Genomic DNA, 27,827 nt, shown 5'->3' with positions numbered 1-27,827 from the left:
ACCAAGATGTTCTGGAGTGAGAAGCATCACATGTAAAGAATGGCATCAAGAGGCATTTAAGGAAGCCATCGTCCCTTGGCTCTGGCATTCAAAATGAATGACAACTGTAATACCCTCTTTATTTACAGACAGGATCCAACACCTTTAGAAAAAACAAAAGCTTTAACAACACTGAAACAAATTCACAGGCAAAGATTTGGGTTTTCTTTATTTTTTATTGTTTTTAAATACTATTTTTTTAAAAGTCATTATGTCAGACTGTTAACATTCAGGTAAACAAGCAAGAAGACAACAGATGGGCATGTCTTAGCATCGGCACAGCCATGGAGAGGGGCTGTTTGCATTCCACTGCCTTCCTCCTTTCTCCCCCAGTCGCACCTCAGTCTCTTTGACTCTCCCTCCCTGTTTCCTCAAAGGCATTGGCCTGGAGCCCTGGAGCCAACCTGGCACACCTGTGCTGCCCAGGTCAATTTGTGGGGGGCAGGACAGGGAGGGAAGGGCAGTTGTGGGATCACAGCACTGCATGCTAGCCCCTCTCATGCAGAACATGTCTGGACCAACCTGATGGATCAGAAACCTGTCCCACTAGGTTAGGAAAAAGGGGCTCTTTGGGATAGTTTCAATTGCTTTTTAGCACAAATTCGGTTTAGTCACCACAGGTCTCTGAATTTTAGTCCCTCCACCCCCACAACTTCCTGGCATTTGCTCCCCCACCACTGCCCCTCCTCTCCAGACACACCCAGCTGCAGCAGGCATTGCCCTTGGTGAGCAATTTTTGCTTTACCTTTACCAACGGCCCACTCACAACATCTAATTTTTTCTCTTCCCTCCTCCATCACCCCAGAGGCTGCTTTGGCCTATGCTGTCAAAGCCTGGTTGATGAAGCATCCTGGCATTAAGGTTAACTGGTTGTAAATGGCAGAGGTTGGTCACACTATGCGTGCTATGAGAAACATTTATTAAAACTGGATTTTTTCTTCTTTTCTTTAAAAAAAAAAAAAACAACACAAAAGGCAGAAAGAAAGAAGTTAAACACATCTTTGTGGCATGCTCCACGCAGTATGAAAGGATTCAAGCATTCAGTTCAGCTGGCAGCAGCTCTGTTTGATCTTCCACCATGGTCTTTAAACCCAGCCATGGGTAATTCACTACTCTCAGCCTCCCCATTGAAATGGGGCCTCACTCCGCCTCCTTACCTTATGACTGTTTCTTAGTTGTTATTTTTTCTAGGATGAACTTTCCTACAGGTTGAGTATTTATGGCCTAAGGCTTAGTATTGCAACGCCCTTCTGTCATCTCTCAGGTGTCTCCAGGACCAGGTCCCAGATCTGTGTGTGTACACACATAGGGATCTGGGACAGCAGTTTAATAAAGCAATTTGATCTAAATCAGTTAAGTCGGATACTACTTCCATCCACATTTATCTTAAACTGGTTTTGGCTACTTTGAAAGTGCTTTATGTGTACTGAATTTCTGTTGTGTTACAGATTTGAACTGGTTTCCAATCATTTGTATTGGTTTATGTCTAACTTCTGTCCCTAGCCACAGAGACAAGAACATGTCTCAGAGGAAGCGTAAGTGCTACAATCTTCTCTCTCCACCTCATCTGAATTTAGATCCTGTTTCCTCTTGCATCAATCTACTCATATCCACCTTATCAGCAGTTCAGACATTTTTAAGCATGAAAGCTGCTACATCTATCTCCTTTCCTTTCTCATCTGCCCTCCTTCCCACCCCCTCCCCCAAGCTAGGAGACACAGGAATACCTTTAACAATGTGAAGGGAAACAACCAAATTATTAACATCACCCAGTGAAATCTATCTTACAGCCTTTTTCTGTCCCCCCCAGTGCCTCTCTATTAAAGGATGCCCTTCCTCTCATTGCAGCTGCATTGGACCTGTTCTCTCTGGTGGGAGGCTGCACAGGTAGATGACAATTTATGGGTAACCCCTGAAATTATAGATATGACCAGTTACCCTCTGTTACTCTGACAAAATCCAGTGAGCCCAGAATAGTGCTGACCAAAGATACTTCTTGGGCTATAGTCCATAGTCACCTCCTCCCACCTGCTACAGCAAAGGGCAGTTCCAGTACTTTAAAGTGATAACAGTCAAGAACATGTTTGAACTATATTTCTTTGCAGAAAGACCCAGTGAAGCTTCAAACAGAGCTTTGGCTATGTACATCGTATCAGCTGAATACTGAACAATATCAAAATATATGGTATATGGGGGAAAAACAACTGAAATGCTTAATGGCATATTTATACACATTTATCAACAGTCGACAAAAAGGTGGCAAGTTACACATCCATTCTGTATGCTAACAACCCTGATGTACACATATGTAAACACATGCTTGATTGATGCATAACAGTATACATCTAGCCACGTATCAAGGAGATGACCTGAAAAATCTACGCTGGGGTAGGGGAATGGGGGGACCTGGTGCACAACCTGTTTTTGTTTCCAAAGCATGCAAAATAGACATTCGGGGCAGCGTTGCTTTAAGGCTATTTCTAAGGCTCAATTACATCTTGTCCAATGCCCAATCAATCAAGGCTCTGAGACACCTTCTCCCTGGATTGTGAACTAGCACAACTTAATATATCAATATTCTGAAAGCCCCTACATGCTATGGAAGCAAGGGGAAAGAAGGGGGAGGAAGAAAGACGCTGGATTGATCAAGTTGCCTCATTGTAGGAGTCCTCCATCGCTTATACTAGTAGCACATTGGAAGGGTGTGTATTAGCCTGGGAAGAACACAGTTCTCTTCCACCCAATTCGGATTTGCAACTTTAAAACAAAGCACAATCCAGAGAACAGAAGGGTGCTCGAAGCATGCCTGTACGGAAAAATCTCACATCATAATCAGACTGGGGGGGGGGGTGAGTAACTCTGCTTTCTGCTGAGTCAATAGCTGAAAGATACTAAAGTTCCCAGCTCAAGTGCCAAAAGGGATAACGGAAAAAGCTTTACTTAAAAATATATATCTATATATCTATACATATAGAGCATCTTTTAGAGACACGTACTAGCTTTATTACACAGAATTTGGGGCACCCTTTCCCCTCTATGTACATGGCAACAGCTCTCTTGTTAGCTAGATAGATTGGCATACAATAAAAGCCACACACATTTGGTTGGGAACATCTAGCTTGGGTTTCAACCAAAGCACAAGAGGGCACAACAGTATTTAAACCAATGCCTCCTTAAATCCTGGACTTCTTGTCTCGAAGGAGTTGGTTTCCAATGCTTCATGTTGGTTTAAAAAAAGAAGGATTTTTAAAATAGCCTTTATTTATGTATTTCAACTATCAGGATGTGGTATTTTTCTGAGAGAATGACAACATAGTTACAAAAGGACCTTGAGTAAGCAAAATGGTGCAAACAGAGCTATGACGAAAATATAAAAATTGGTTCTGAAATAAATGGAGAACCCCTCCAATTATCTTGCTGAAGGTTTGTGGAGGATTTTTATAGCCTAGGCCCTATAGCTTTATTTTTTTTTTTTATCCTTTTCAAAATATCATACGTACATAAGCGTTCATTTAAAGTATGAACACAGCACCTGAGTGGAAGTTACCCCCTCCTCCTGCCACTCCATGCAAATCAGACTACAAAGAAGCATTCAGTCACTTCTGGAATTTGAAGAGTTTAGGCCTATGAACTCACTCCCAGGTTGTGACCCTGTGAGACACTTTCAGCCCAAAATGAGTGAGTCAATTTGTTTATTTAAAAGAATTGCAACCTCCTGGGGAGAACAAGAAATGTTAATAGTTTAAAATTATAACTCTTTGCTTAACAAGTCACCTGTGTACCTAGCGAAACAAATGGGCCTGACAGGAGCAATATATCTCCACCCTGTCCCTTTGTGATGCATCTCAGCTATCGGGCTATACCCTTGCCTCTCACATCTATCAGTTTGCAACAGCAAATCAAATTTGTCTGTAAGCAACTAAAAAATGCCAGGGGTTGGACTGGTGGGAGAGGGAGTGGGAAATGAGAAGAGCAACAACCCTGCTTCAGTTTCCAATTATTATAAACATTAGCATCTAAAGGAAAAAAAACAAGGCAAAGGTGTCCATCATCTTCACAACAAACTAGGAGCCTTCTGCTCTGTTCCTCTTCTATACCAGCACCATTGCCAAAATAACGTGAAGGGTAAAGGGCCAGACTTGCTGGTACAGTAATTTTTACTACCACACAAAACTGATGTGTAACTAACTCAGCCACAAGGATACGGGAAGGTTTTATTTATTTAAAAAAAAAAAAGTAAAAATGATAAGTACTGTACGGTAATATTGGAAGTAGTTATATACATGGTTTTGTCGTTTGTTGAAATGTCTCCTGGTCATGTGGTGGCACTTGGGGTTCCTTTAGCGCCATCATCCCCACCCCTCCCCTGCAGCTCTCCACTTCTCAGTACACAGAGCTGTTCCTTATGCCACAGCACAATACCATGCTCAGGATCATTTCGAAGATCTGTGTGGGGAGACAAGCACTGGTAAGGCTCCGATTTATGAACGTCTTGATGACCTCATGTTCTTCCCACCTGCTGTCTTCTCTTTCCAGCTACAATGCTCCACTATGCTTTTCCTGGGTCTCCCCTCCCTCCATCTCTGAGTTTCTGGCCTTTTCACTGCTATTTACTCAGGCTGAGGACACATCTACCCTTCTTCTACACATCATCTACCTTTCTTCTGCACATCTATGCCTGCCCCCACTTGTTTGTTTGTTTTTAAATGGAGCCATACTTCTGGTGTCTTTATTGCAGCTGAGTGCTCATGAAAACAGGAACTGGAACGGAGGAGGAAAGGCAAGCTATATTATTGCCTAGGAGGGCTGTATGAAGCTTCGCTGGCTATTTCGTTTTGACTTATTTCCAGCTTGAAACAGTGTAATTGAAACAAAGGGCTTCGAAACAGCCTCGAAACAAAACAAGGCCAGTTTGAATGGTTTGAAAGTTTTGAAACATTTTGAATTTTGAAGCAGCCACCAAGGTAGTGGGAGGCAAGCAGAGCCAGTGCTGCGCTCCGAGCAGCTCTGCAGTCCCACATGGCTCCATGACTCCCCACCTCCCACCGCCGGGCTGTGCTCTGTGGGGCTGGCCCACAGTGCCATCTCTACCCACCTCCCACTGCCGGGCTGTGCTCCAATCGCGTCCGTCAGCCCCATGGGTCTCAGCCCAGTGGTAGAAGGCAGGCAGAGCCAGTGCTGCGCTCCACCTCCTGCCACCGGGCTGAGTTTCACAGGGCTGCAAGCCACTGGGAGCTGAATCCGGTGGCAGGAGGCACTTCCCTCTGCTGGGCTCCATGCCCAGTGCTGGGAAACAGCCTGGCTGGGGGAGGAGTCTCAGGTAGCAGGAGCAGCATCCTGTCATCCAACAGGCAGATCAGGGGCATTGCCAGGAGGGCTGCAGGGGCTCTACCAGACTCCTGTTGGGGATGCGGGCCCTCAATCTGCTTGCCAGACCACAGGATGCTGCTCCTGCTCCCCAGCAGCTTGAGGTGCAGTTTCCTAGAAACCCCTACACCTATCTCCTTGAAATGTGGCAGGCTTTATGCCCTCAGATGGGGCTACCAACCCAGCAAGTTTCATCGGAATCAGGCGAGAAATGACAATGCTATAGGCTGTTTCGTGCTTCCCCATTATAGGTTATGGGTGAAACTTTGAAACAGTGCTGAAACAGCAAAACTGTTTCGACGAAACTGAACAGAACAGTGCTTTCGAAACTAAATGGAACTTGAAACGAAACACTGCTCCATCGAAACGGAAGTCTAAGCGGAACGCTGCTGTTTCACACGGCCCTATTGCCCGGCCCAGTCCAAGCACAACAGACACAGAGATGAGGAAAGATGCAGTATGTTACTGGTTAGCTCACCGGAGAGTACACTATGGGAAAGAAAGCTAACTCCTTCCAGGTGGAAGCCTTATGGGTCAGTATTCTCCAATCCAAGAACTACAACAGTTTTGATGCTGGTCAAGGTGGCTCAGAAGATTATGGTACATTTCCTTGCAAGTAGAAGCTTGAGTTTAAAAGTAGTTTTGTTTACAACAAAGCTAATCTTGTATACCTCTTGCCTTAGTCTCAGGATTGCTGAAGACGATGACAGAGCTACTATTCAGCTGGGCACAGATGCATGTCTCAGAAGGCATAGGGCTGAGGTGCACTAGCACAGATGTGGGAAAAGAAGGGTTTGCTCTCTCCCAACCTGGACTAAACAGTAACCTGGCTAATGGGAAGGGGAATAGAAGCTGTAGGTTAGTACTGGGAAACTCCTCTGCATTTCTGTGGGATCCTCTGTTTAACCCCCTGCCTGAAGTAACCCAATGCTTGCTTTACTGGCACAAAAAGGTTATTTGGTATTTTTAAAACCAAATCCCCTGCCCCTGAACTCTAGTATGTCACATCACATTTCTCACTTACCATGATTACAGCTACCACAATGGCAGCAATACCAATCAGGTACAACTTCCCAGAGAAGAGCTCATCAATTTTCTGGTGACAGTTGCTGTATACCTGTTATACAATGAGTGGGAGAATGCATGTCAGCCAGCCTCATCTCTAACTATGCAGTGCAAAACATTATACATAAAGCAGCAGAATGTGGGGTTTCTGGCTACTCCCCGCATATGCCTAAACCATGAAACATGGCCCTGGATGAAGTTAGTGACCGAACTCTAATTGATTTCATCCCATGCTATGTTACAGCACTTCAGACTGGACAGGAAGCGGCAGGGATGGGCATATTCAGTACAGCCACAGTGAAATCTTAAGAACACCCAGCTAAAGTCTTCCTGACCCTGGCGTGCAAGAGGATTTCAGCAAGTAGGGACCCAGGCTCTGCCTTTCTGTGGCAGATGATTGCATTGCTAAATAGCCCCTCTACCTCCAGCAGGATTTCCAGTGCTGAGTCATGGAATTCTTGAGCCCCACTCCTTCCTACTTACTTGCCCTCTCCCGGCTAGCAGAGAGGTGCGATTCCCAGAGGCCAAGGGAGGGGTAGTTGCTTGATGCCCTGCTACTGTCTTCCCCTTTGTTGTGAATGGGTTGACTTCTCCACCAAGGAGATAGAGTAACCCCTTCAGCCTAATGGGGCGAGTTTCTGGGTGAGTCACAAAAAGTATAGAGGGACTCTGTGCAACTGCATTCACCCAACATCATACCAAGGAGAGAAGCAGGCCTTACCAGGTTCTCCTTCTTTGGGCATATGTCGTCCCTGATAAACTGGGTGAAAGTGCTTTCCAGAAGGCTTGTACCACAGCAATCCAGCTGCACATAGTAAAAACACAGTGTTAGCAAGATGCAGATATTTGTGTAAGGAGGTTCGGAGATAATGGACTCACTGGGCCTAGCCTGTTCTTGCTGGTTATGTTCTAACATCACAGGAATCAGTTTGGCTTGTATAGAGAGAATCCAGCCTCCAAATTAAACTTCTGATTTACAAGCAGGGTAGTGACTGAATATAATAATCCCAGATGTTCATTCCCAACCTGGAAGAGTCACAGCCAGAGCCCGTTTCCTACTCGGCAGAGGACACGTTGAGAAGAATTCATCTGAGCTGAACTTCCATTCCATTGCACTTACCTGAATCCTGGGATGCAGAAAAATAACAAAAATGACTTCATCTTGGTGTGGGCCAGATTTTATAGGGTTCCTTCTAAATGATCTAGTCCAATGGTACTCAGTCTTTTTGCTCAGTAGTGCCTGATCTGTCCATAAGCCAGATCTGGTTAGTGGTCCAGATCTGGCCCCTGCAGCAGGCACAGATCCAGCTGTGCAGGGAGGGGAAAGGGGCAGTCCAGTCCTACTCTAGCCACTTATGGCCTAGCCCCAAACTAGCCCTGCAAGTAAAGAGAGGGTGGAAGGAAAAGGTGGTATGACCTGGGCCTAATCCAACCATGTGGGGGGAGAGGGGATGCTCCAGCCCCAAACCCACTGTGCAGAGGGAAGGGGGCGTGGCCCAGCTCTGATCTGCCGTGTGGGGCTTGGAAATCTGGCAGTGGGAAGGGTAGTGGTATTCTCTCCGGTGCCGGATTTCCTGACCCATGGGTACTGCATATGAAAACTGAAAGCTTGGACAGTGTCAATTGCACAAAAATGCAAGACAATGGCTTGGGCAAGACTGGGTTGTGGTAACAAGACTACCACAAGAAAATCAAACTCCACTAATGGCTTGTAACCCATTAGGCATCGAGACAGATATTTGGCTGGGGCAATACGATCCTGGCACCCATTCCTGCCCGGGGCAGGGAGTTGGACCTAATGATCTGTTTAGGTCCCTTCCGATGCTAAGTACTACGATACATTAGACCTGAGGTAGCCAATACCAGACCCAGGACATAAAATAATAAAAGGATGGTTAAAATTGTTGTTAGAGACTTGACACACTCATTACATGTGTATTTCAAAGCTAAGGAAGCCAAAGAGAAGGCTGAGCCAGTGAAGGCAAGGAAACTACATATGCATTTCAATTGAACTAGCAACTAAAGAAGATAAAAGACTAAATACACATCTCAAGAGAAACCTTTAAAAGGTACAGGAAAGATGTCTAATATGGGACATGCTCACATTTTTCAAAACAGGCATCCAATGTTTAAGGTATTACAAATGTCTCAATCATTCAATGTATGTCTGCGGTTTTGTAAAAAGACCATCACCAGTGCAAGCTACTAATCTGCCCCACTGCTAAACAAATACCCAAAGACAGGTCTGGTAACCAATGCCTCTAAGCATCCTGTTTGACCACGCAAGACCCATCACCTGTAACTGACCTATAATTGCAGGGGCTGCAGAGAAACACAAGTCTTCACACCTAGACAAATCTAAAAAGAGGAGCCAGGCAATTTAACAATTGTAATGAGGGCCACCCTTTTCCTCCCTGTTTTATTTAAACTTTAATTGGCCAACCATCAAGAAAAAAACAGGGGTGCACTTATAGAGATTTTGGAGGCCGATACCAATAGCCAATTTTTAAGAGGCATATTGGCTGATACCAATCTGATTTCCGATACAGCTGTGTGCAGCTGGTAAGTCTATTGTGGTGGAAGGGGAGGGCGGAGGGAAGGGACATGGAGGGAAGGCAAAAATCAAGGCCCCTGCGGTGAGGGAGGGAGTAGGGCTGGTGCTGGGGCAGGCGCTGCCCAGCTGGGGAGGGGTGGGGCATAGGACAGAGCCGTGGCTCATCCACGGGGTGTGGGGTGGCTCCTGCCACTCTGTACACCCTAGGAGGGAATGGGGGGAGGCGCCTGCTCCCGGATCTGTGTGGGGCAGGGCAGGGTGGGCTGCAGATGCGGGCTGGGGCCAGGGCTGGCTGGGCTCTTCCTGGTGGGTGCTGGGCCAGCTGTGCTTGGGGCTGGCATTGGTGGCACTGGGAGGGGAGCTACGGGGGTGGGGGCTGCAGCTACCCCATATTTTGCGGTAGTCCCCCCATAACCCCTGCCCCCCACTCTCCCCACACACACATGCTGGGAAGAGTGCAGCACAGCCCTGGCCCCAGCCCACAGCTGCAGTCCACCCCACCCACTGCACAGATCAGGGGGCACATGGGTACAATCCTACAAGTTGCAGGACCAAATTTCAACACACACTGATCTGTCTGATCAGGACACATGCCTAGTCCCTGTGGATAACTGAGAACTTCTATAGAGAAATGGTTTTCCAGCCACCTTTATATACCCTAGGACATGGGTGGGCAAAATCCGGCCTGCGGGCCACATCCCACCTGCCAAGCCATTCTATCTGGCCTGTGGGGTCCCTAAAAAAATTTAGAAAATTACTTATCTGCCTTAGCTGCCTGTCAATGATAACACGGTGCCAGTAGCAGTAGGACCCAGGGGGAGCTGGCAGCAGGACCCAGGGGAAGGCAGGACCCAGCAGCTACAGCACCAAGGCCTGCCCAGCCCCGAATCCCCTCCCCCACCCAGCCCCCGACTGGAAGCCTGAAGGAAGGCTTCTGGCCTGATGACCCTGGGGTTGTTTCCTGCTCTTGCGCAACTCAACTAAGAACACAGGGAGATGGGAGGACCACAGTGATTGCCCCAGTCCTTGGGGCCAGGCTGGTTTCTGCTTTATTTTGTAGTCCTGGCAATGCAGCCAGGAACCACATGATGCCAGAGTGGTAGATGGCAGGGTGGGGAGAAGCAGCAGTGGTGGGCAGAAAAGCAGGGAAATGGCACTGGTAGCAGTGGCAGGTGTGGGGGGGAATGGCAGTGGGCACAAGTACAGCAAAAGCTGGGCAGAAGTATGGGGCCTGTGCCAATGCCTTGGGGCCAGTGCCAGCCAGCAGGAGTGAGGGGCCCAGGCTGGCAGAGGCTCTACAGAGCTAGCCCAGCTCTGCCCCTCTCACTACTGGCACAGCCCAGCCCAGCTTCATAGAGCACCTGCCAGCCTGGGCCCTACACTCCCAGCCAGGTGTTGCTACGTTCCTGCGGACTGCCACTTGCCCCTGAACCTGCCGCTGCTGCCACCACGATTTCCCCGCTTTCCCGCCTGCTACTGCCGCTTGTCTCCCCACTCCCACCTTATTTCTGGACTGCAGGATGCAGCAGGAATAGGCCTGGTCTTGTCCCCGCGATTCCTGGTTGGCTCCCTTCTGCTGCGTTGTGTGGACCCAGCCATGCAGCTGCAGAACTGCATGCTGCTGGAGCAGCCAGCGGGGGGCAGCAAGCAGAAAGGTAGGGAAGCGGCAGGAGAAGGGCAGTGGTGGCAGATAGCAGAGGGGTCAGTGTGGCAGCATCTGGGCAGGCAGCAGCACAGGGCCCACACTGGTGGTGCCCTAGGACCAGGGACGGCAAGAGTGCTAGGCCCAGGCTGGCAGGAGTGCTGGGCAGGGGCTCTGCCTGCCACAGGCCCTAAGCACCCCAAGGCCTCATAGCCTGGTGCTGCTGCTGCTGGTGGCAGCGGCTGTGGGCATCCACACACCCCCATGCACACCCCACACTATCCAGCCATCCTCTCCCCCGCAGACATGCCACCCTCTGCCCACACACTCACAGCTTCCCATAAACCTCATACCCACATCCCACATATCCACACACACACACGCTCCCCCACCCCACATACACACACCAATACCCCCCAAGCCCCATACATACCCACACCTATCCACCCCCCACAAATCCCATATACACACTCTCCCCCACACCCCACATACACATATATCCACATCCCCACCAATCTACACCTACACACCCATACCCCCTACAATATAGAAGAGTAAGACTTCGTTTTAAGCTATTGTACAATCACCCCTATGTATGCTACACAAACACAAGTAAATCAGGAACAAAAATATTTTTTGAAATCAAATGAATGAATATTGTAGTAGATGTTTGATTTTTAGAATATCATTCTGTATTTATGTGGTTCTGAGATGGCAAACCCCTTTGCTGAAAGAAGTACTTCTGGGGACAAGGGGAGGGACTTTTGGTGGCAAAGGTCAGGACTCAGGGGCAGGACTTCCAGTCCCAAGATGGTAACCAGGGGCTGGGGCACCTGTTGAGGGGCAGGGCTACCCATGCAGCTCTCAACAGCTTGCCAAAACTCAAGCACCCCTCCATGCAAAATAGTTGCCCACCCCTGCCCTAGGACAACTCCATGGTTACTATTCCTCCTCATCTCACCGTTTCATGGAAGGTCTTCAGAACAGTTTTCCCATTGGTTGAATTGGGGTCTCCCTGAATCACTTGATGATATGCCTGGTCATAGAACTGCTTCACATCTTTGGCAATCTGCAGAAAAAGGTAAGAAAAAACCTTCTTACTGAGGACATGCACCTAAAAAGAGCTCTATCAAACCTGTGTGGCAAGGAATAACAGTGCTGTCAGGCTACCCAACAGGGGGCATGCTGCCTTCAGTGCCACTCCCACCTGAATAAGAAGTTTCTTTCAGATTTGGGCTATATTATGTATTTATTTATAGAGGCAAGTTTGATCTCCCTTACTGAGATCAAAATTCCTGCAGCTATACAATGTTCCAAAGGGCAGATGCTAGACTTCACTCGTTAACCAGAATCTTTGGGCCAATATTTCCTAAATATTTTGTGAATACTCTGTCTGTGCAGGCCTATATTTTCTAAGTGACTTACAGGATATGGATACTAGAGTCCCCTAGTAACTTGTAGCACCTGAGCACCTAGATATTGTAGATGGCTTTGGAAAAAAAGTGTCAACTGTATTTGTTATCCCCAGATCAGCTATCAAAATGCAGCTCCCCCTGCGCCAGAACATGGCAGCAGCCAACACATAGCAACTCTATGCAGCAGCCAGGGGAGCATGGGGGAATTCATACAGTCAGTGCCTGTGCCATACATTCACGTTAGCTGAATCCCGAATGTTGATCTTATATACTCTCTCCCTTATGGCTTCTGAAAAAGCAGGAGTTTGGGAGAGAGTCTTAAAAGAGCAGAGGGACGAGTGAACAGAAATGAGGGACAGACTATTTGGGAAACCTAATCTGCAGTGATCCATCCTATGCAGTGCGGAGAAGGTGAGGAAATAAAAATCAGAACTGGGGTTTCAATAAGTTGCCCTTTGTCTACCTTCCTTCCCAATGTACTGAATTCAAAACCATTATCTGCAAGTCAAACCTTTAATGAACAGAAAAAGGGATGGAATTGCCTCTCTTCCTCCACTAAGACAAATCAGACATTGAAACAGGGATCTAATTTCATAATAAAATGGCACCCCACACCTACTTCATTATGAAATAATCTTCCCCCAGGTGATATCATTAATGGCACTAAAATAAAGCAAAAGTGCAACGACTAAATGTGTTCAGCGGTGTCTAAACTTGCCTGGTAGTCAAACACTGGTAATAAAATTTCCTTTCTGCCTGTGGTTCAGGATAAGTGCTCCAATACCACTGGCAGTAATTAGTGTGAATGACCATTAGAATCATTCAGCAGAGACACTTGCATAGAATGGTCTCTCCTTGGCTTGGGACTCTCCCAGCATCACCTCCCCTCTCTCTTCCCATGTCATTCAGGACTGGCATCAATAGGTGAGGGTAGGGAACAGAAACAGGTTGTCAGCATTGTTAGCAGGGACCTTCATCCACCAGACCCCCTGGGGGCAGGAAAAACAGACACAGAAATCAAGCAGCAGCTGCAGATTCTTACTCCTTTGCATTAAATGTGTTCAGTCGAGCCACAAGTGGCTAATGCTGTTGCTTTCATCCTGCTGGAAAGAAAAAAAACCCTGAATCTTTATTGGGGGCATTTAAATCAGTGCCCATTTCTGCCATATGCGTGTGCCTTCCCTGCAGAGCCAGTAGCAGCAGGGGGGTACCTACAACAGCAAATTCCTAACAGGATTTCTGGACTTTTGCACATTTGTTAAATCTTAGACACTGAAAAATACTAGAAGCAATACCTGCATGGTACACAACACCTTCCCCTCCCCGTAAAAGCATTAATTTGCACCAGAGGTTGCTAGGTAACAGCATCCTAGCCACAGGACATATTTAGCCACCAAGAAAATGTACTGATGAAGTAATGCATCTCTCTTGTCAATTAATGGCTGTGTGTTTGCACTCACAACCAGCTCTGAAACGGAATTGGCTGCCACCTGCTTTTCTAGTTGAATTAAACTTCTTAATAAAGCAATTAATTTCTGGCTCCCCCACAGATTCCAAGCACAAAGAGATTCCCTTCTCTGCTTCAGATCCTCGATGTCGAAGTGATTGGAATACTAATATCTGGTTTCTTCCTGGCTGCACGACAGCTCAGGTTTTTGTGCATGGACAGTCTATCCTTAGACGTTTTAATACAATAGGATTGGCCCAGTTCTGACGAAACCCATGAGAAGCCATGCCAGGAGAAAGATGGATGTTCCAGGCACTCATTGGTCAGGGAAGGTCAAAACTCAAAAGACAGGAGCCAGCACTGTGTGTTCATTCCTCCACTTTGGGAAACCATGGTATTCTGATAACTTGTAATCCCACTGGGAATCCTCCCTCCATCTGTTATATCTCTGTCCAGAAGACAAAGCCTATTGCTGTGCAAGGCTAAGAGCAGGGAGAGCTCATTAAGGAGACATTCTAGGTAGAAATGTTAAGTGCTGACATGTAAGTGGGCCTCTGTACAAGGTTACCCATGTGTGTTTGTGTGAGTATGTGAGGCTTAGGGAGCTGGCAAAACAGTGAGTAGGGACTTTGTGTGGGAAGCAAAAGGAAAGGATTCAGAGCCCTGTCCTTCATTCCTCAAGACACATGTAAGTATCTGGGTTTCAGGCTAAAGCTGTCTAGGAAGAATTAACAGAACTCCTGTTCTCAGCCCTAGTGGGAATGACCATTATACTGCATCTACAAATGGGTTCTGCCTTCACACCTCATGCTCCCTGTAACAGGGAACCCCTGAAGGTTGGGGAAGATAGGAAACCTGGGGAAAGCAAGGGCAGGAAGGAGTAGCTGCATATGTGGACTGAGCCAAGGACTAAAAAGGCCAGGCGCTCAATGAGGCAATTCCCTGCACCTGGACCCTGGGTGCAGATGTGGTTACATGGCTAGAAGAAGGCTGGGCTTGGGCATATAAACCCAGTTTCTGACCATGCAAGGGGGAGTCTGGCCCTGCAGAAAGCAGGGAGAGGAACTCTCAAGAGTCACACAGACGGACACCTAGGGCGGCTAGGGTAAGATGGCTCTAAGGGAGGTATGGCCTGTGGGTAACACTAACCCTGAGTGAGGGAGACTTTTTGCTTGAGACTGGAGGACTGGGCTGTGGCTACAGGGGTGGAAGTGGCTAGGTGGCACTCCCCACTATGAGCAGACTCACAGAAGTTTAGGGCTGGAAGGGACCTTGTGAGATCACTGGATCCAGCCCTCCTACTCTGGCCAGGAAAGACGGCTGGGGTCAAATAACCCCAGCAAGGTGTGCGTCCAGTCTCCTTTTGAAGATCTCCAGCGTAGGTGCCTCCACCACCCCTGCTGGAAGTCTGTCCCAGAGTCTGGTCACACGAACTGTGAATAAGTTTTTCCCTACATCCGGTCTGAAACCTTCTTCTAGGAGTTTATAACTGTTGCTCCTGGTTTTCCCCTGGGGCGCTATGGTGAATAACAGGAAGCTAGCCCCATGCCAGAGAGGCCGAGTTCAGCAGGATGCAACTGGAGCCCCAAGAGGGGCTGTTGCCAAATCAGGGATCATGCCTGGGAGTTGAGGTTTCAGGCAGCAGACCAAGGCTGAGGGTGCGGCCAGAGCAAAAGAGTGCCAAGACTGTGGCAGCTGAGGCCCCAACAGGTGCTTGGAAGCTTGAGGGAGCACTCCTGTAAAAGGAAACCACCCGAGGGGGAAGCACAGGCCCCAGGTAGGGTGACCCTAGCTGTGAAGGTAGAGCTGATCATCAAGGTGACCAATGAAGCTACCCCCCTGACCTCAGGGACCACATCCCCAACAAAGCAAGATAATAGCAAAGTTATGGCAGTAAAAGTGGAGGTGATGCTGGGACCGGGAAAGAGCCAGTAGGTGGCTGGACCATGGAGGGGGCCATCAGCTGCCAGGCTGGCAGATCCCCACTCATGCAGCAAGCAAGTCAACAACAATCTGGTTTAAGCTTCAGAATAATCTAGAACATGTAACACAACACTTTTGAGGAACAAATGATACACTCAATCCCTTCTGTGGTAATCATGTACCTTTACCAGGCTATCAGCATAAGTTTGGAGCAAGATGCAAGAACTTTGCTTCATGCTTTGTCCTAGGGTTCACTGATATTCATCTTTGCACACCCAGGTGTGAGGCTGTGCAAGGGTTCCATTCATTGTGTTACTGATGCTACAATGGTAACTGTTCGAGGCACTGTATGCTGACTCATAGTGAGGGACATTCTCTGTAGGGCAAAATCAAACAAGGGTAATGTTATATTAAATAACTGGGGCATAGAGAGGTTAAGTGATTTGCCCAAGGTCATATACCTTTGGTGATGGTTCAGTTTCTGGTCTCAAGTCGTCTTTAATGCCTTAAACTCCAAGCCACCCTTCTCCCAGCTGGGGCAGAACCACAGCAGAGTCTTACACAAGCACATGATCACACAGAGAGAAAGGTTTCAGGGTTTGCTTTTACCTGGTCTTTGTTGACAAATCCCCAGATTCCAGCAGCCACTTCACAGGCAAACAGGATCACCAGGCAAGTGAAGAACTGTGAAGAGATCAGGAAGAGGATACTAATAGGCTTGACAACAGGAGAAAGAGAGGATTGGGGATGGAAGCCTATCGTTTCATTGGATAAAGAGTTTGCATCAGAATCACCCAACAAAAGTAAATATAGCTCAATGGATCAGGAAGGCAATAGGATTTGGTGTTTTATAGCACCAGTGAAAGAAGCCCCTTCCCCTCCACACATACTTATATCTATGCCCATCAACCCATTATTTTGACTCTCCTGTTCCAGGCACAGCCCAGGGAGGAAAACCCCCTTGAACAATTCCACTAGTCATCAGGCGGGGGTGGACCATGGAGAGATTAGCAGAGACGTGTCAATAGGGCAACTGGGGTTGAGGGCTCCACTGGAAGAAAGATAATCCTCCTAGAGTTATGGGGATAATTTGGGCAAGCCATCTGCTTTGACACAACTACTCAGGTACTACTAGCTCCATGCTGGCATATTTCATTTGATGAGGAACAGTGATGTATCAGTGAGTGATGTATAATAGATGGCTATCAGCATTCAAAGCCCTGCAAAGCTGCTGCATTTTTTTTTTTGCATAAACAGGAACACAGTCTGTAACTTGAATATGCTACTTATTCTCTCCAACCCCAACAAGCTGGAACCTCTCTTTCCTTCTGAAGTCCAGTAACACCTGGTGATGGTGTATTCAGTTTTCCAGTCTGGCTCTGGGAGACTTTATTACTCATGAAAGAGAAGCTAAAAGCACATTCATTAAGAGTCAAGGACCAGCTAGTAGGATTTCCAATATCATTCCTGCAGGGAAAGCAAGGGAATGAGAGAGCTGTGATCATGTCCCACAGCTAACTCTGCTGTCCTTAGAGCGATTCCCCTCTGGAAAAAGTTTATCTACAAATATTTCTCCATAAATTCAAAGAAGATGGGTAAATATGTTTGTGAAAGGATATGGTGGGCAATGATTCTCAACCAGGATGCTATGGAACCCTTAGGTATCATGAGATCTTTTAAAGGTACCACCAAATGTTAGCACAGTTAGGTGGGCAAATATGACTTGCAAGATAAACCCAGAGATTTCAACTAGGAAATCACAGCATCAAAAACATTAGGGCCTGATATGGTTTTTCTGAATTATTTGCAAGAGAAAATGTGCCCTGTTATTTTTCTGTAGTCAAAAAAAACTAGTGAAAACTTGCCTCCTATCTCTCCTGCCCCAAGCCTGCCAACCCATAGCCTCTGGTCTCTGCCCCCTTTCCCTCACCTCTGAAGCCTCTACCCCTTGCCTGCTGTCCTCCCCCACCTGCACCACCAGCAGGCTGTATCCACACTGCAACCTGGGCAAAGAGCACAACCCCAGCTGCTGGAGCAAAGGTCTCTGGGGTGGGAGGGAAGCAGCAAGAGGGGGGCTGAGAGAGGGGATGGTAGGGGCCCAAGGCTGCAGAGGAGGAGTGATGGGGAACAGAGAGCCACTTTGGTTCCAGCTCTGACTCAGGGTTTGGGCCAAAGCTGCTGCCTGGCCCCTGCCACCTTGTACTCTGACTCCCAGATGAGGGCCTGTTATTTCCCCATGGTAAATGGCAGGGAGGGGAAACCTCAAGTTGGAATATGGTAATTAAAACACAAATGCTGAAAGGCTGCTGTAATTCCTACACCAGACACTATGGCTTACATTTGTGACCACTGTCCTTAAAATGCATTTTTAATCACTTTTGTGGAAATATACAATTTCTGCCCATGTTCTTGGCTGAGCATTTGGAAATCCAAGTGGAGTTGCCACCCAGCCAGAATCCATGCTGAACACAGTCAACACCAAGGTCGTCCCTGAGTGGAACTTGGCAAACACAGTTGGTGTTGCACAAAGACTCATGTAGCGAGATGACAAACCTCCCTCCCACCCAGCCACCCCATTGGTAAGTCCATGGTATGAAAGAATATTTTTGTAAGTCATTTCTATTGTTACTAGCCATTCAACAGCTCCATCTCCCAGCCTTTGTAAAAAAATATTTCTGATAAACACTTACTCCCTTACTCAACTTAGGAAACTGTGGTCGTGGGAGGGAAAATATCTTCATTTCCTAGGGAGGTTATTACTTGGCCTCTAAACAGTCAATGTAACAACACAGCAGAAGTATCAAACGCTGCTTAGGAGGTACTAATACAAAGCACTTATAGCCTTCTCTGGTAGGCAAAGGCAAAAGGAAAGAAAGCACACAGGCAGGACTACTGATCTCTGCCAAGCCAGTGGTTTCACTATTGGGCCTCAAGTACATTCAGGTGCTGTACATTCAGATGCCTACCTACTAAAATTTCCTTCTAAAGTTTAAAGGGAGACCAGGGGTAATCCAAACCCTGTAGTCCTTTGCTTTGGCAAGGTCCAGCTGACTGCCATCTTATACTCAGTAAGATCCTGAAAATGAGGCTACCCCTGCTAGACTGGCCTCCTATTCTCGCTAATACAACACTGTTACTGATATTTTCATCCACAGATCTCCAAATCCATTGCAAAAAACAATCATTGTTCCTCTTGCACAAATGTGGGAACAGTGGTGCAGAGATATTGAATGACTTGCCCTCGTTCACCAAGCAGGTCAGTGGCAGGGGAGGAGAGTAATGGCTTCCTCCAGTTCCAGGATGGTCCTCCATGTGGGGCTTCCCATGGATACCTTGCTGCTCCCTCAGCCCCCACCCACACACCCCTGACCCACACACCCACCCCACAGGCTTTTCCCACAGCCCCCCTCTCCAACCCTGTCGGTGCCCCCCCATCCCCAACATACCCCCCTTACCCCCCAACCCCAGGTGGCCTCCAGCCCCCCGCAAGCCTCACATACCTCAAAGGCTCCAGGAGGGAAAGTTAGCCTGAGCCAAGCCCTGGCTGGCTGAAAGTCTCAGGCCCTACCCCTTTCATCCTTTTTCTGTACCCTTTTGCCAACCACCTACATGATCAGGAAGAAGTAACAGAGAGGGTACTTGCTTCATCCTATCAACTCTAGGAATCCCCATATGACTGGAAAATAGCAAATATAGTGCCTAAATTTTTATAAAAGGTATAAAGAATGAATCAGGCAATTGCAGATCTGTTAGTCTGACACCAGTGGGTAAAATCTTAGAACAGGTGCCAAAGGAAAGAATGGTTACAGATGCGGAAGGAAATGGAAAATGGGACAAAACACTACATGGGTTTATCAGAGAATAATTGTGTCAGACTAGTTTAATATCCTTCTATGACAAGATAATGGATTTCTTGAATAAGGGCAATGCAGTGGACATAATTTATCTAGATCTAAGCAAAGCTTTTGATACTGCGCCTCATGGGAAATTACTGGCCAAACTGAAAAGGACAGGGATTGATGCTGTAATTATGAGGTGGATACGGAATCAGCTGGCTCGAAGGGAGACTACAACAGATTATTTTGAAAGGAAAGTTACTGTACTTCTTGCATACCACATGTGCCTCCCCACAACTGAAATAAAAAGCACAAACCTCACTTTGCTAGGGCAGAATGAAAATTTATTTTCCCCAGAATCGTGGCTGAATGCTGACTGCAGGAACAGAGTACATTCTTCAGCTTCACTGCTCAGCCTGGCTGCTCAATCAAAAGCTACTGTCAATTTGGCAGCAGCTGTGAAAGAGTTAAAAACTGTGGCTGTAATGGCATCCGTTACAGAGTCCCTAAGCAGGAATAACACCCCCCCCCCAAGCTTAAGATGCACCCCTCGATTTTGGAGGGCTCATTTTTGTGGAAAAGGTGCAAGTGGTATGCAAGTAAATATGTATTTGACCACAACATCTAGTGATGTTAGAGCCTGTCCTGTTTAACCTTTTTATCAGCAACCTTGGAGTTAAAAGTGCCTTCAAAAAAATTTGCAGATGACACTAATGATGGTGCAAACTGCTTTGCAGAAGAGGACTGAATTATTATACAGGAGGATTGATATAATTTTGTGGAATGTAATATAAGAAATGGATTGAAGTTTAACAGTAAAAAGTGCAAAGTCATGCTATTATTAGGGTGCAGACAGGAGCGACAATTTTTTCCCTGATCTGGCCACAGAAAGCAGTTTATAGCTGCGACCAAACACAAGTGCATGGCTGCAAACAGCTTAAAAATGGCTGACTGGGTGAAAATCTGACCCCTGGTATGAAGGATCAGATAAAGATGTTACAAAATGTAGCATCTTTTGTCTTCTGTAACTTGTGTCTGCACAGCTCCCAGCCTGTTGCTCTGATGAAAGCCTGCAGACAGGTTCCCAAAGCAATGGCCAAGCTGTTCATCTGTGCTCCCTGTTTTCAGGATGGGAGGAGGGAAAGGGAGTAGAGGGAATTCAGTCTGTGGGTTTTTCAGCACCTCCTAGATGCTGAAGGTATACTGGAGCCACCCCCCACCCTCCCCAAGGCAGGGGCTCCAATTCACCTACCCCACCCTTCAGCACCAGGTGGGGAGCCCCAAGAATGAGCTCTCTCCACTGCCTTTCCCCCTCCCATTCTGAAAAGAGAGCACAGACAGACAGCCTGGCAATTGCTATGGGAATCTGGCTGTAGGCTTCCAGGCCCCAGCTAGATTCCCCTTTTCCTGGAACCAACAGTGAACTTCTGTTTGGTTTGGGGTAACGCTGTAACTCAGAATGCTTTGCACAAAGCTGCTGGAGTGCAGTAATTACCACTCTTCAGCAGACTTGATTGGAGTCTGCACCAACGCGCTGTAATTACAGAGCGTCAAAACAACCTCCCTCAATGTGTATAGGAGCCCCAGGATTTCAGCTATAACGAAGTGCCCAAGCCAGCTGTCCCTAGCCATTCCTCTTTGCAGGAGGAGAGCAGAAGGCATGGGTTTGAAGTGATGCTCTGGGGATTACTTGAGTTAGAGACTACCTGTGAACACAGAAAATTGCACTTGATGCATGAGGCCCCTTCTAGTCCAACATTTTTATGTTTATGCTGTGCTCTTATGAATTATGGACTACCAACTGTGTAAGTGGTAAGTCAGACACAATACTGCCTTTTTAATGGAGGTAAGGAGCTGAAAGCACAGACCACTGGAATACATTTGAAATAGGCTTCTTGTAAGGGTTGAGTGGGAAGTAAGCAAGTCAATAAAGGTGGGAATCCTTATTTAAATAGGTCTACCCTAAAACTACTACCCTTTCATTTTTAATTCCTTGCTTGTAGATTGTCATAAAATACCTCTCCTTTGGCCTAAGAGACTGAAGTCTAGCCTACTGCATTCAAGGATGGAACTCATTTTTAAGCCACTGGGGCTGCCCTGTTCCTGCTAAATGGAGGCCTTCCCTGTGCTTTTTTGAGGACATGCACAAATTAAGAGATAGTACCTGGGGGTGGGTTCAAAGTAGAACTAGTTTCATTCCAGAATACAAAGAATGTCCCCCATACATCTCAAAGTGCACTGTGGAGTACTTCAGGAAATCCAGAGACACACTTAAGCATTGGAAATTCTCCAACTAGAGTCCATTACAGCACTGGACGGCATGTAGACTGAGACTTGGAAGTTCAAAGAAATTTGAGGTAGTTCCTGCTTTCCTCTCTTATTTTTCATTTTCTAACGGCATTGCAGATCTAGATTGCAGAAGTGCCAAAAGAATGGGCTGAATAGATTAGGGAATAGTCTATTTGCAGATACAGGAAGCTGGACACCTAATTTTTTTTTTTTTTTTTGGGAAGTGATTCAAAATAAAATTTCCTCTCCAAGTATTAAGATTTGCTCATGTCAATCTCTTAAGAGATCTCCAATTTTTTTTTTCACTAGGACTCTACTATGAACCTTCCCCCCTTTGGTAGATGCATAAGGGAGTAAGTATAAAAGAAAGAAGTGGTAATGGCTTCCAATGCATCTAAAACACTTAGGCAAGGTTTAGACACTAAATCCTTACTGTGTTTCCATAGCTGACAGACAGGAAGAGGAAGGTCAGAGGGAAAGATGAGTGGAGACAAGAACACTTTATGGGCCTGGAGCTCCCTGTGCAGCATGTTCAAATGTGAAGAATAAAACCTGCCAAGAATCTGAGTCCTGGGCTCAAGCCAACAATACCTGTTGTATTTGAATAAAAGGATTTCCCAGCATTTACCCAACATCTGCACTACAGTACTGCTGGAAGGTCTACTGCTACTTTTCCTGCCTTGAGTTAGGTCACAGCTAGGTCACTCTTAAGCAAGCTGCATTATCCATAGTCATATGTCAAGTGGAGACCAATTTCCAGCATTCTGGAGGCTACTTTGATTGGGAGAAACAAATGCAGTCAGACAACTCATTCTAAAATGGATGGGGAATGAATATCCATGAAGCCTGCTACCTCCATCCTCCTATTCCACTGCTGGCTCCTGCTCCTTTCTTCAGGCCAGAGATTACAACAGTGGCTTGCTGGCATGTACCAGCAGCCTCAGCTTTCTGGTTGCTAGTGCAGAACTGCCCAGTACAAGCTCCAAGGGCAACTGGAGTGTAAGAAAGACTCTGCTGCCAAAAGTCACAGGGAATGTCTGTTCCAAAAGGCTAGGGAGTCAGGTAAGAGGTATTCAGGGAGAATATACTTGTGCTCAGATAACAAAATGAGTTCTATACCCTTTGAGGCAGTACTCAAAGGGTTAAATTCCCATCATCTTCACAGAAAATGAGAGCTTTCACTTGTTATATCCACATACCAGTACAGCAGTCTTCCTCTATATGGCACTTCCCTGAGCACCATTCAGTCCAGCTTTCAATGACTCTAACTTGGTTGAGCCTTGGGAAGATCTGCCTGGTGTCACATGGTGTTCAAAGTTTGTCTCTTACCGTTCCCAGAAGGCACTGCGACTCTTGAATAGCGCCATAGCATCCCAGGAACCCCACAAACATCATCACTGCACCAACAGCAATCAGGATGTAAATCCCTGAAAGGGAGACACACAGACAGGGCAAGCATGTTAATAAAGAACTCACAGCTGAAATATTCTAGCCCTTGACCAGACAGCATGGCTTTTAGTGAGAATTAATTCCTGGGTTTGGATATCTGTGACTTATGCATGGCAAAGGTAGGAGACAACATAATTCCAGTCTGTGCTATCCTAAACAGAGATGTAGTGCTCTCTCTACTAGAGGTGCATCGATACATCGGTCTGATATTGGATTGGCACTGATATAAAGAAAATTGACGGTATGAGAAATTGGCTTTTTTTTGCCTGCTGTGGCTGATAAATGACTCATACATGCATGCAGCTGCAGTGCAGCACATAGGCAGTGAGGAGCACAGCTCGGCAGCTTGAGAGTTGCTTCCAGCTGGTAAGTCTGTTGTGGTGGAAGGGGAAGAAGAAGGGAAGAGGCATGGTGGGGGAGCAGATCGAGGCCCCCACGGTGAGGAAGAGAGTGGGGCTGGGGCAGGGGGAGGCACTGCCTAGATAGGGCAGGGCAGAGGGATGGAGCCACGGTTTGTCTGGGGAGCACGGGAAGAAGGTGGCTCCTGCCTCTGTGCACACCCCAAGAGGGCATGTGCCCCAGATCTGTTTCAGGCAGGGCGGGCTGCCGCTGTAAGTTGGGGCCAAGACTGTACTGGACTCTTCCCAGTGAGGGGCTGGACTGCGCTGGGCTGCGTTTGGGGTGGACGGCAGTGCTGGGATGGGGGGTTGGGGAGGCTATAGTGAATTTTGGGCTGGCTGCAGCCCCCCCACAGCCTCCCTTCCCAGAGCTGCTGCCACCTGCCCCGAGCAAAGCCCCCCCACTGGAAAGCCTGGTGCTGCCCTAGCCTGAGCCTGCAGCAGCATCCCATCCCGCCCTGCGTGATGGTCTCCCAGCCACCCCCACTCCCTGCGCCCCCTGGGGCTTCATCCTGTGATGCTCCGTGCCCTCGCTGGGAAGCCCCTGCCCCAGCCCCACTCCCTCCCTCACCACAAGGGCTTCAATCTGCACCCCCTCCACACCCCTTCCCTTCCACCACAACAGACTTACCAGTTGGACACTGCTCTTCAAGCTGCCAGGCTGTATATCAGAAATTGAATCGGTATCGGCCAATATGCCTCCTTAAAAATCAGCTATCAGTATCAGCCCCCCCAAAAATCTCTATCGCTGCACCCCTACTCTCTCACATCTGGCTCTCTTCACTTTTATCAATACCTTACTTGCAAGAATACTGGAATTGCCTACACATAATAAAAACTGAGTCTGAGTTTAAATTTCCATTTCAAGCCACTCCTATTAGTCCTCCCTTTAAGAATAAGATGTTACCTGCATGGGTAAATGTTTAGTTTTTGTCAATGTGGGTAGCAGTGGTGTAACTAAGGTGGGGCAACCATGGCAGCTGCCCCTGACTTGTGGTGATAGAGGTGAAGGCACAGGAAAAAAAAACAAAACAACTGCCGTTTTTTCATCTGCACAAATTGTGTTAGCAGTGGCAACTGGAGGTTGCTGCTGCTCCGGGTGTAGCAGACATCTTGCTATGTTTCTGGTCATCATCCAGCCTCTAGTGTGTGGTGACCCTCAAAATCTGAATCTACTTGATCATTTTATTGTGGAAAAAATATATGCATCTCCATAAAGAACATGTCAAAAAAACATTTGAAGCTAGTAACTTGAAACTGGGCTTAGTTTTGTAGATTTTACTGAAACTGAAGACAAAGAAATGTGCCCAGAAGAAGCCACTGGAATCAAGTGCTTCAAATGAAGTAAACCTTTGGAAAAAAAAAAAATCAAGAGCAATCAGAAGTCAGGAAAATACCCTAAAAAGCTTCCAGACAACTTTAACTTCTCAAACTAATGTAGCACTGTCAAGCACTTGTTGACTTTTAGGTATAGTCTGAGACCAAGAAATGGCCGAGGAGCTAGTTTTACCAAAATTCACAATGTTACATTTTCAAAATTTCAAATTCCCATTCAAAATTTCAAATTCAAATGTACAATCCAAAATTTACTCGTAAACATAAATGTAGATACATTTTGATAACAAATGTAATAATGAAACAGAGGAAAGATACAAATGACCAGACAGTATATCAAGCAGCTGATTAAATACTCATAAAGCGCACAGTTATTTAAATGCATGACAATTTTATTGATATCTGAAAGCAAATTAATCCTAACGTTTCTAAGTACTAAAGTTTTAAATAGCCTCTAGTAGGGAGCCAGCTTGTTAGGGAAAGGGACTTTTCACCCACGTTTTAAGAGTTCTTATTTTAGTTTGTCTACAAATAGGCTAGGCAGCAAGAACTGTAACTTCAAGGCAGAAGAGCAAATATTCTTAGGTGAATCCAGATTTTTACTATATAAGGGAGAAAAAAATAAGAGCATTCCTAACAGGTGCTACAGTGGATTACTTTTATTGGAATCACTTTGGGGAATGATGATTTGATTCTATTAACCAGCTGATTCCATTAAAAGGAGACCCCCCCCTTTTTTCTAAGAACACAGATATTCACCCCCCCACAGCCCCTCCAGCCCTACTGGTGCACCTCACCTCCCACCCACAGCCTCCTGGCCCCTGATCCCTGCCAGAGGGGGACCCCAGCTGCCAGGGCTATGGACCTGGGTCCACAGCCCCCTTCCCCCAGCAGGAGGCAGCAGTTGCTGCAGTGGAGTGGAGCCTGGCTCCACACCTGCTGCTGCTGCCCGCTGCAGGCTTGGGCATGGGGGGTGGGGTCAGCTCCCCGGTGCAGAGTGCACTCCCGGAGGGGAAGGGGGGGACCCGCACCCCCCAGACCCATGCACAGAGTCGTGGTAGGTGTGGGCAGTGGCACTGGGTCATGCCCCTCAAAGTTACTGCACCCATGGCCCCATCCCACTCCCTCCCTCCCTATGGGGGCTCAACCCCTGCCCCCCATTTACCTGTGGGAGCTGCTCTCCAGACTGCCTGGAGCCATAAGCACGGCCCCAGGAAATGCATATGGGCTGGCCATAACACCTACACACACAGCGCCCTCTGCCTAACCGCCCTCCTCCCGCTCCCCTGCAGGCTGGAACTCTACCAGCCTGCAGAGAGCTCCTCAGGAAGCTGCAAAATCCCCAGGTTTCTCGGTAAAACAATTCCAAAAACCAAAAATCGTGATTCCAATAGGAGCAATTTTTACTTGCAATATGCAAATAGTTTTGGCTTTCCCATATTGATTCAAATAAGCAGCTGATTCTATTAACCAGCAATTCTATAAAGTGGAATCTACTGCACTAATTAATATTTTATGCCTAGTTCGTATCTCTAAGCTCTCTCATGTCAAATTAGCCTCACCTAACCACTAAATGACCTAGTGAGACATTTAACCTTTTTTTCCCCCCATGTCACTTCCCTTAACATTTCTGAAGTGGTTCACACTTTGTGACTTCCTCCCGTCTGATAATTTCCTTCATCTCTTCTTCTCTTACCCAAACTTTAGTGAAGCAAATACTATTCTATACTGGCATTAAACAACTTAAGACCTATTATAGTCTACACCAGATGTGGCAAAATACGGCCTGATGATCAGTTGTATCCAGCCCTCTGCTGCCCCCTCAGCACTCAGAATGGGGCTGAGCCCTCCCCACTCATGCCCAGGGCAGCCCGTGCTGCACTCCCACTTACTCCCACTCCAGTTCCAGCTCCCAGCCACCTTTCACTCACTCCACCCACCTGGTGTGATGAGCATCCATTTATGGGTGGCTGAATGGTTGGAAGCAGGAGCCCTGCACGTTAAGGCAGAAGCCACCCAGCTGTGGCTCCCTGCTCCCCCCAACCTGCCCCACTTGGCTGGGCTTGTGGTGCCCAGCCCACATCTCCATGCTACCTGCTGCCTAGAGCAGTGCAACAGGGGCAGCAGGAGGAAGAGGAGTCACTGGAGGTAGTGGGAGCCGAGCAGCAATGGGTCAACTGCAGCATTAGCAAGAACAGCTCCACTGGGAAGCTGTGCACGCTAGCTTGGGCTGGGGCTATTGGTGAGTGCTCCCATCCATAGCGTGGGCTGCTATGGATGGGAGCAGTGGGGCTCAGCCCCATGCCGAGTGCTATGGGGGACAGATGCAGGGCAGATGGGATGGGGGGGGGGATGGATTGCATCTGCACTGCACCGCACCACTGCATGAACTGCCCCAACTCCCCCCACAACTTGCTCCCTGGGATCTAGTGCATGGGTAGCTTCCCAAACACATGCACACCTACCCCACCCCCAAACACCCCCTCCCCAACACTATACAAGAGTAAGACTTTATTTTTGTAAACTGTATCCCTAAGTGTAAGCCAAGCACAAGGGATAGCCAATTCATTTCACTTTGTGGAACTCATTACCACAGGAGATTGCTGGGGTAGATAGCACAGCCAGGTTGAAAAGTGGACTAGATCAGTAGTCCACCTTTCCTCCCTTTGGGCTGGATGGACAGTGCCCCATCTACTCGGGGGGTGGCTCTCCCCAGGGTGTCCCAATCCGGCACCTGCAGCAGGCACAGTGGGTATCGTTCAGCCATGCAGAGGGGGGCAGAGGGCAGCCTGGTCCCAAACCAACCCTTTAGGGGAAGGGGGCATGGCTTAGCTCCACACTGGAAAGAGGGCATAGCTCACAGCACTACAGGCATGGCCCAGCCCCATGGAAGGGTAGGGGATATAGCCCAGTCCCAAACTCGCCCCGCTGGTGGGGGAGAAGATGGTGTGGCCTGGCCTTGATCTAGATACAGAGGGTGGGGTGTTACCTGGCCCTACAGGGAAAAGGGGGCATAACCCAACTTCAATGGGCTGTGTAGGTTTGGGAATGTGGGGCAGGGAGGGTGG

The 27,827-nt window shown here is 47.5% G+C and overlaps 1 protein-coding gene across 1 annotated transcript in view; it reads right to left on the bottom strand.

Annotated features, from left to right (window-relative positions):
- Positions 1-190: 190 nt before the first annotated feature.
- CD81 (CD81 molecule) overlaps positions 191-27,827 on the bottom strand; it is a 92,775-nt gene continuing 65,138 nt past the window's right edge. Inside the window, exons 3-8 of the mRNA XM_090032503.1 lie at positions 22,907-23,004; positions 16,062-16,136; positions 11,629-11,736; positions 7,193-7,276; positions 6,431-6,523; positions 191-4,485 (exon numbers count right to left, since the gene is read on the bottom strand). Of these exons, the coding sequence (XP_089888629.1) occupies positions 4,423-4,485; positions 6,431-6,523; positions 7,193-7,276; positions 11,629-11,736; positions 16,062-16,136; positions 22,907-23,004 (521 nt within the window). The 3' untranslated portion in view covers positions 191-4,422. The remainder of the gene's footprint in view (positions 4,486-6,430; positions 6,524-7,192; positions 7,277-11,628; positions 11,737-16,061; positions 16,137-22,906; positions 23,005-27,827) is intronic.

The sequence above is a fragment of the Crocodylus siamensis genome, chromosome 2 (genome assembly GCF_052110815.1).
Source record: "Crocodylus siamensis isolate JL-2025a chromosome 2, ASM5211081v1, whole genome shotgun sequence".
NCBI classification, from domain to species: Eukaryota; Metazoa; Chordata; order Crocodylia; family Crocodylidae; genus Crocodylus; species Crocodylus siamensis.
The sequence above is the reverse complement of the archived record's forward strand: the minus strand, read 5'-3'. Positions and strand labels throughout refer to the sequence as shown.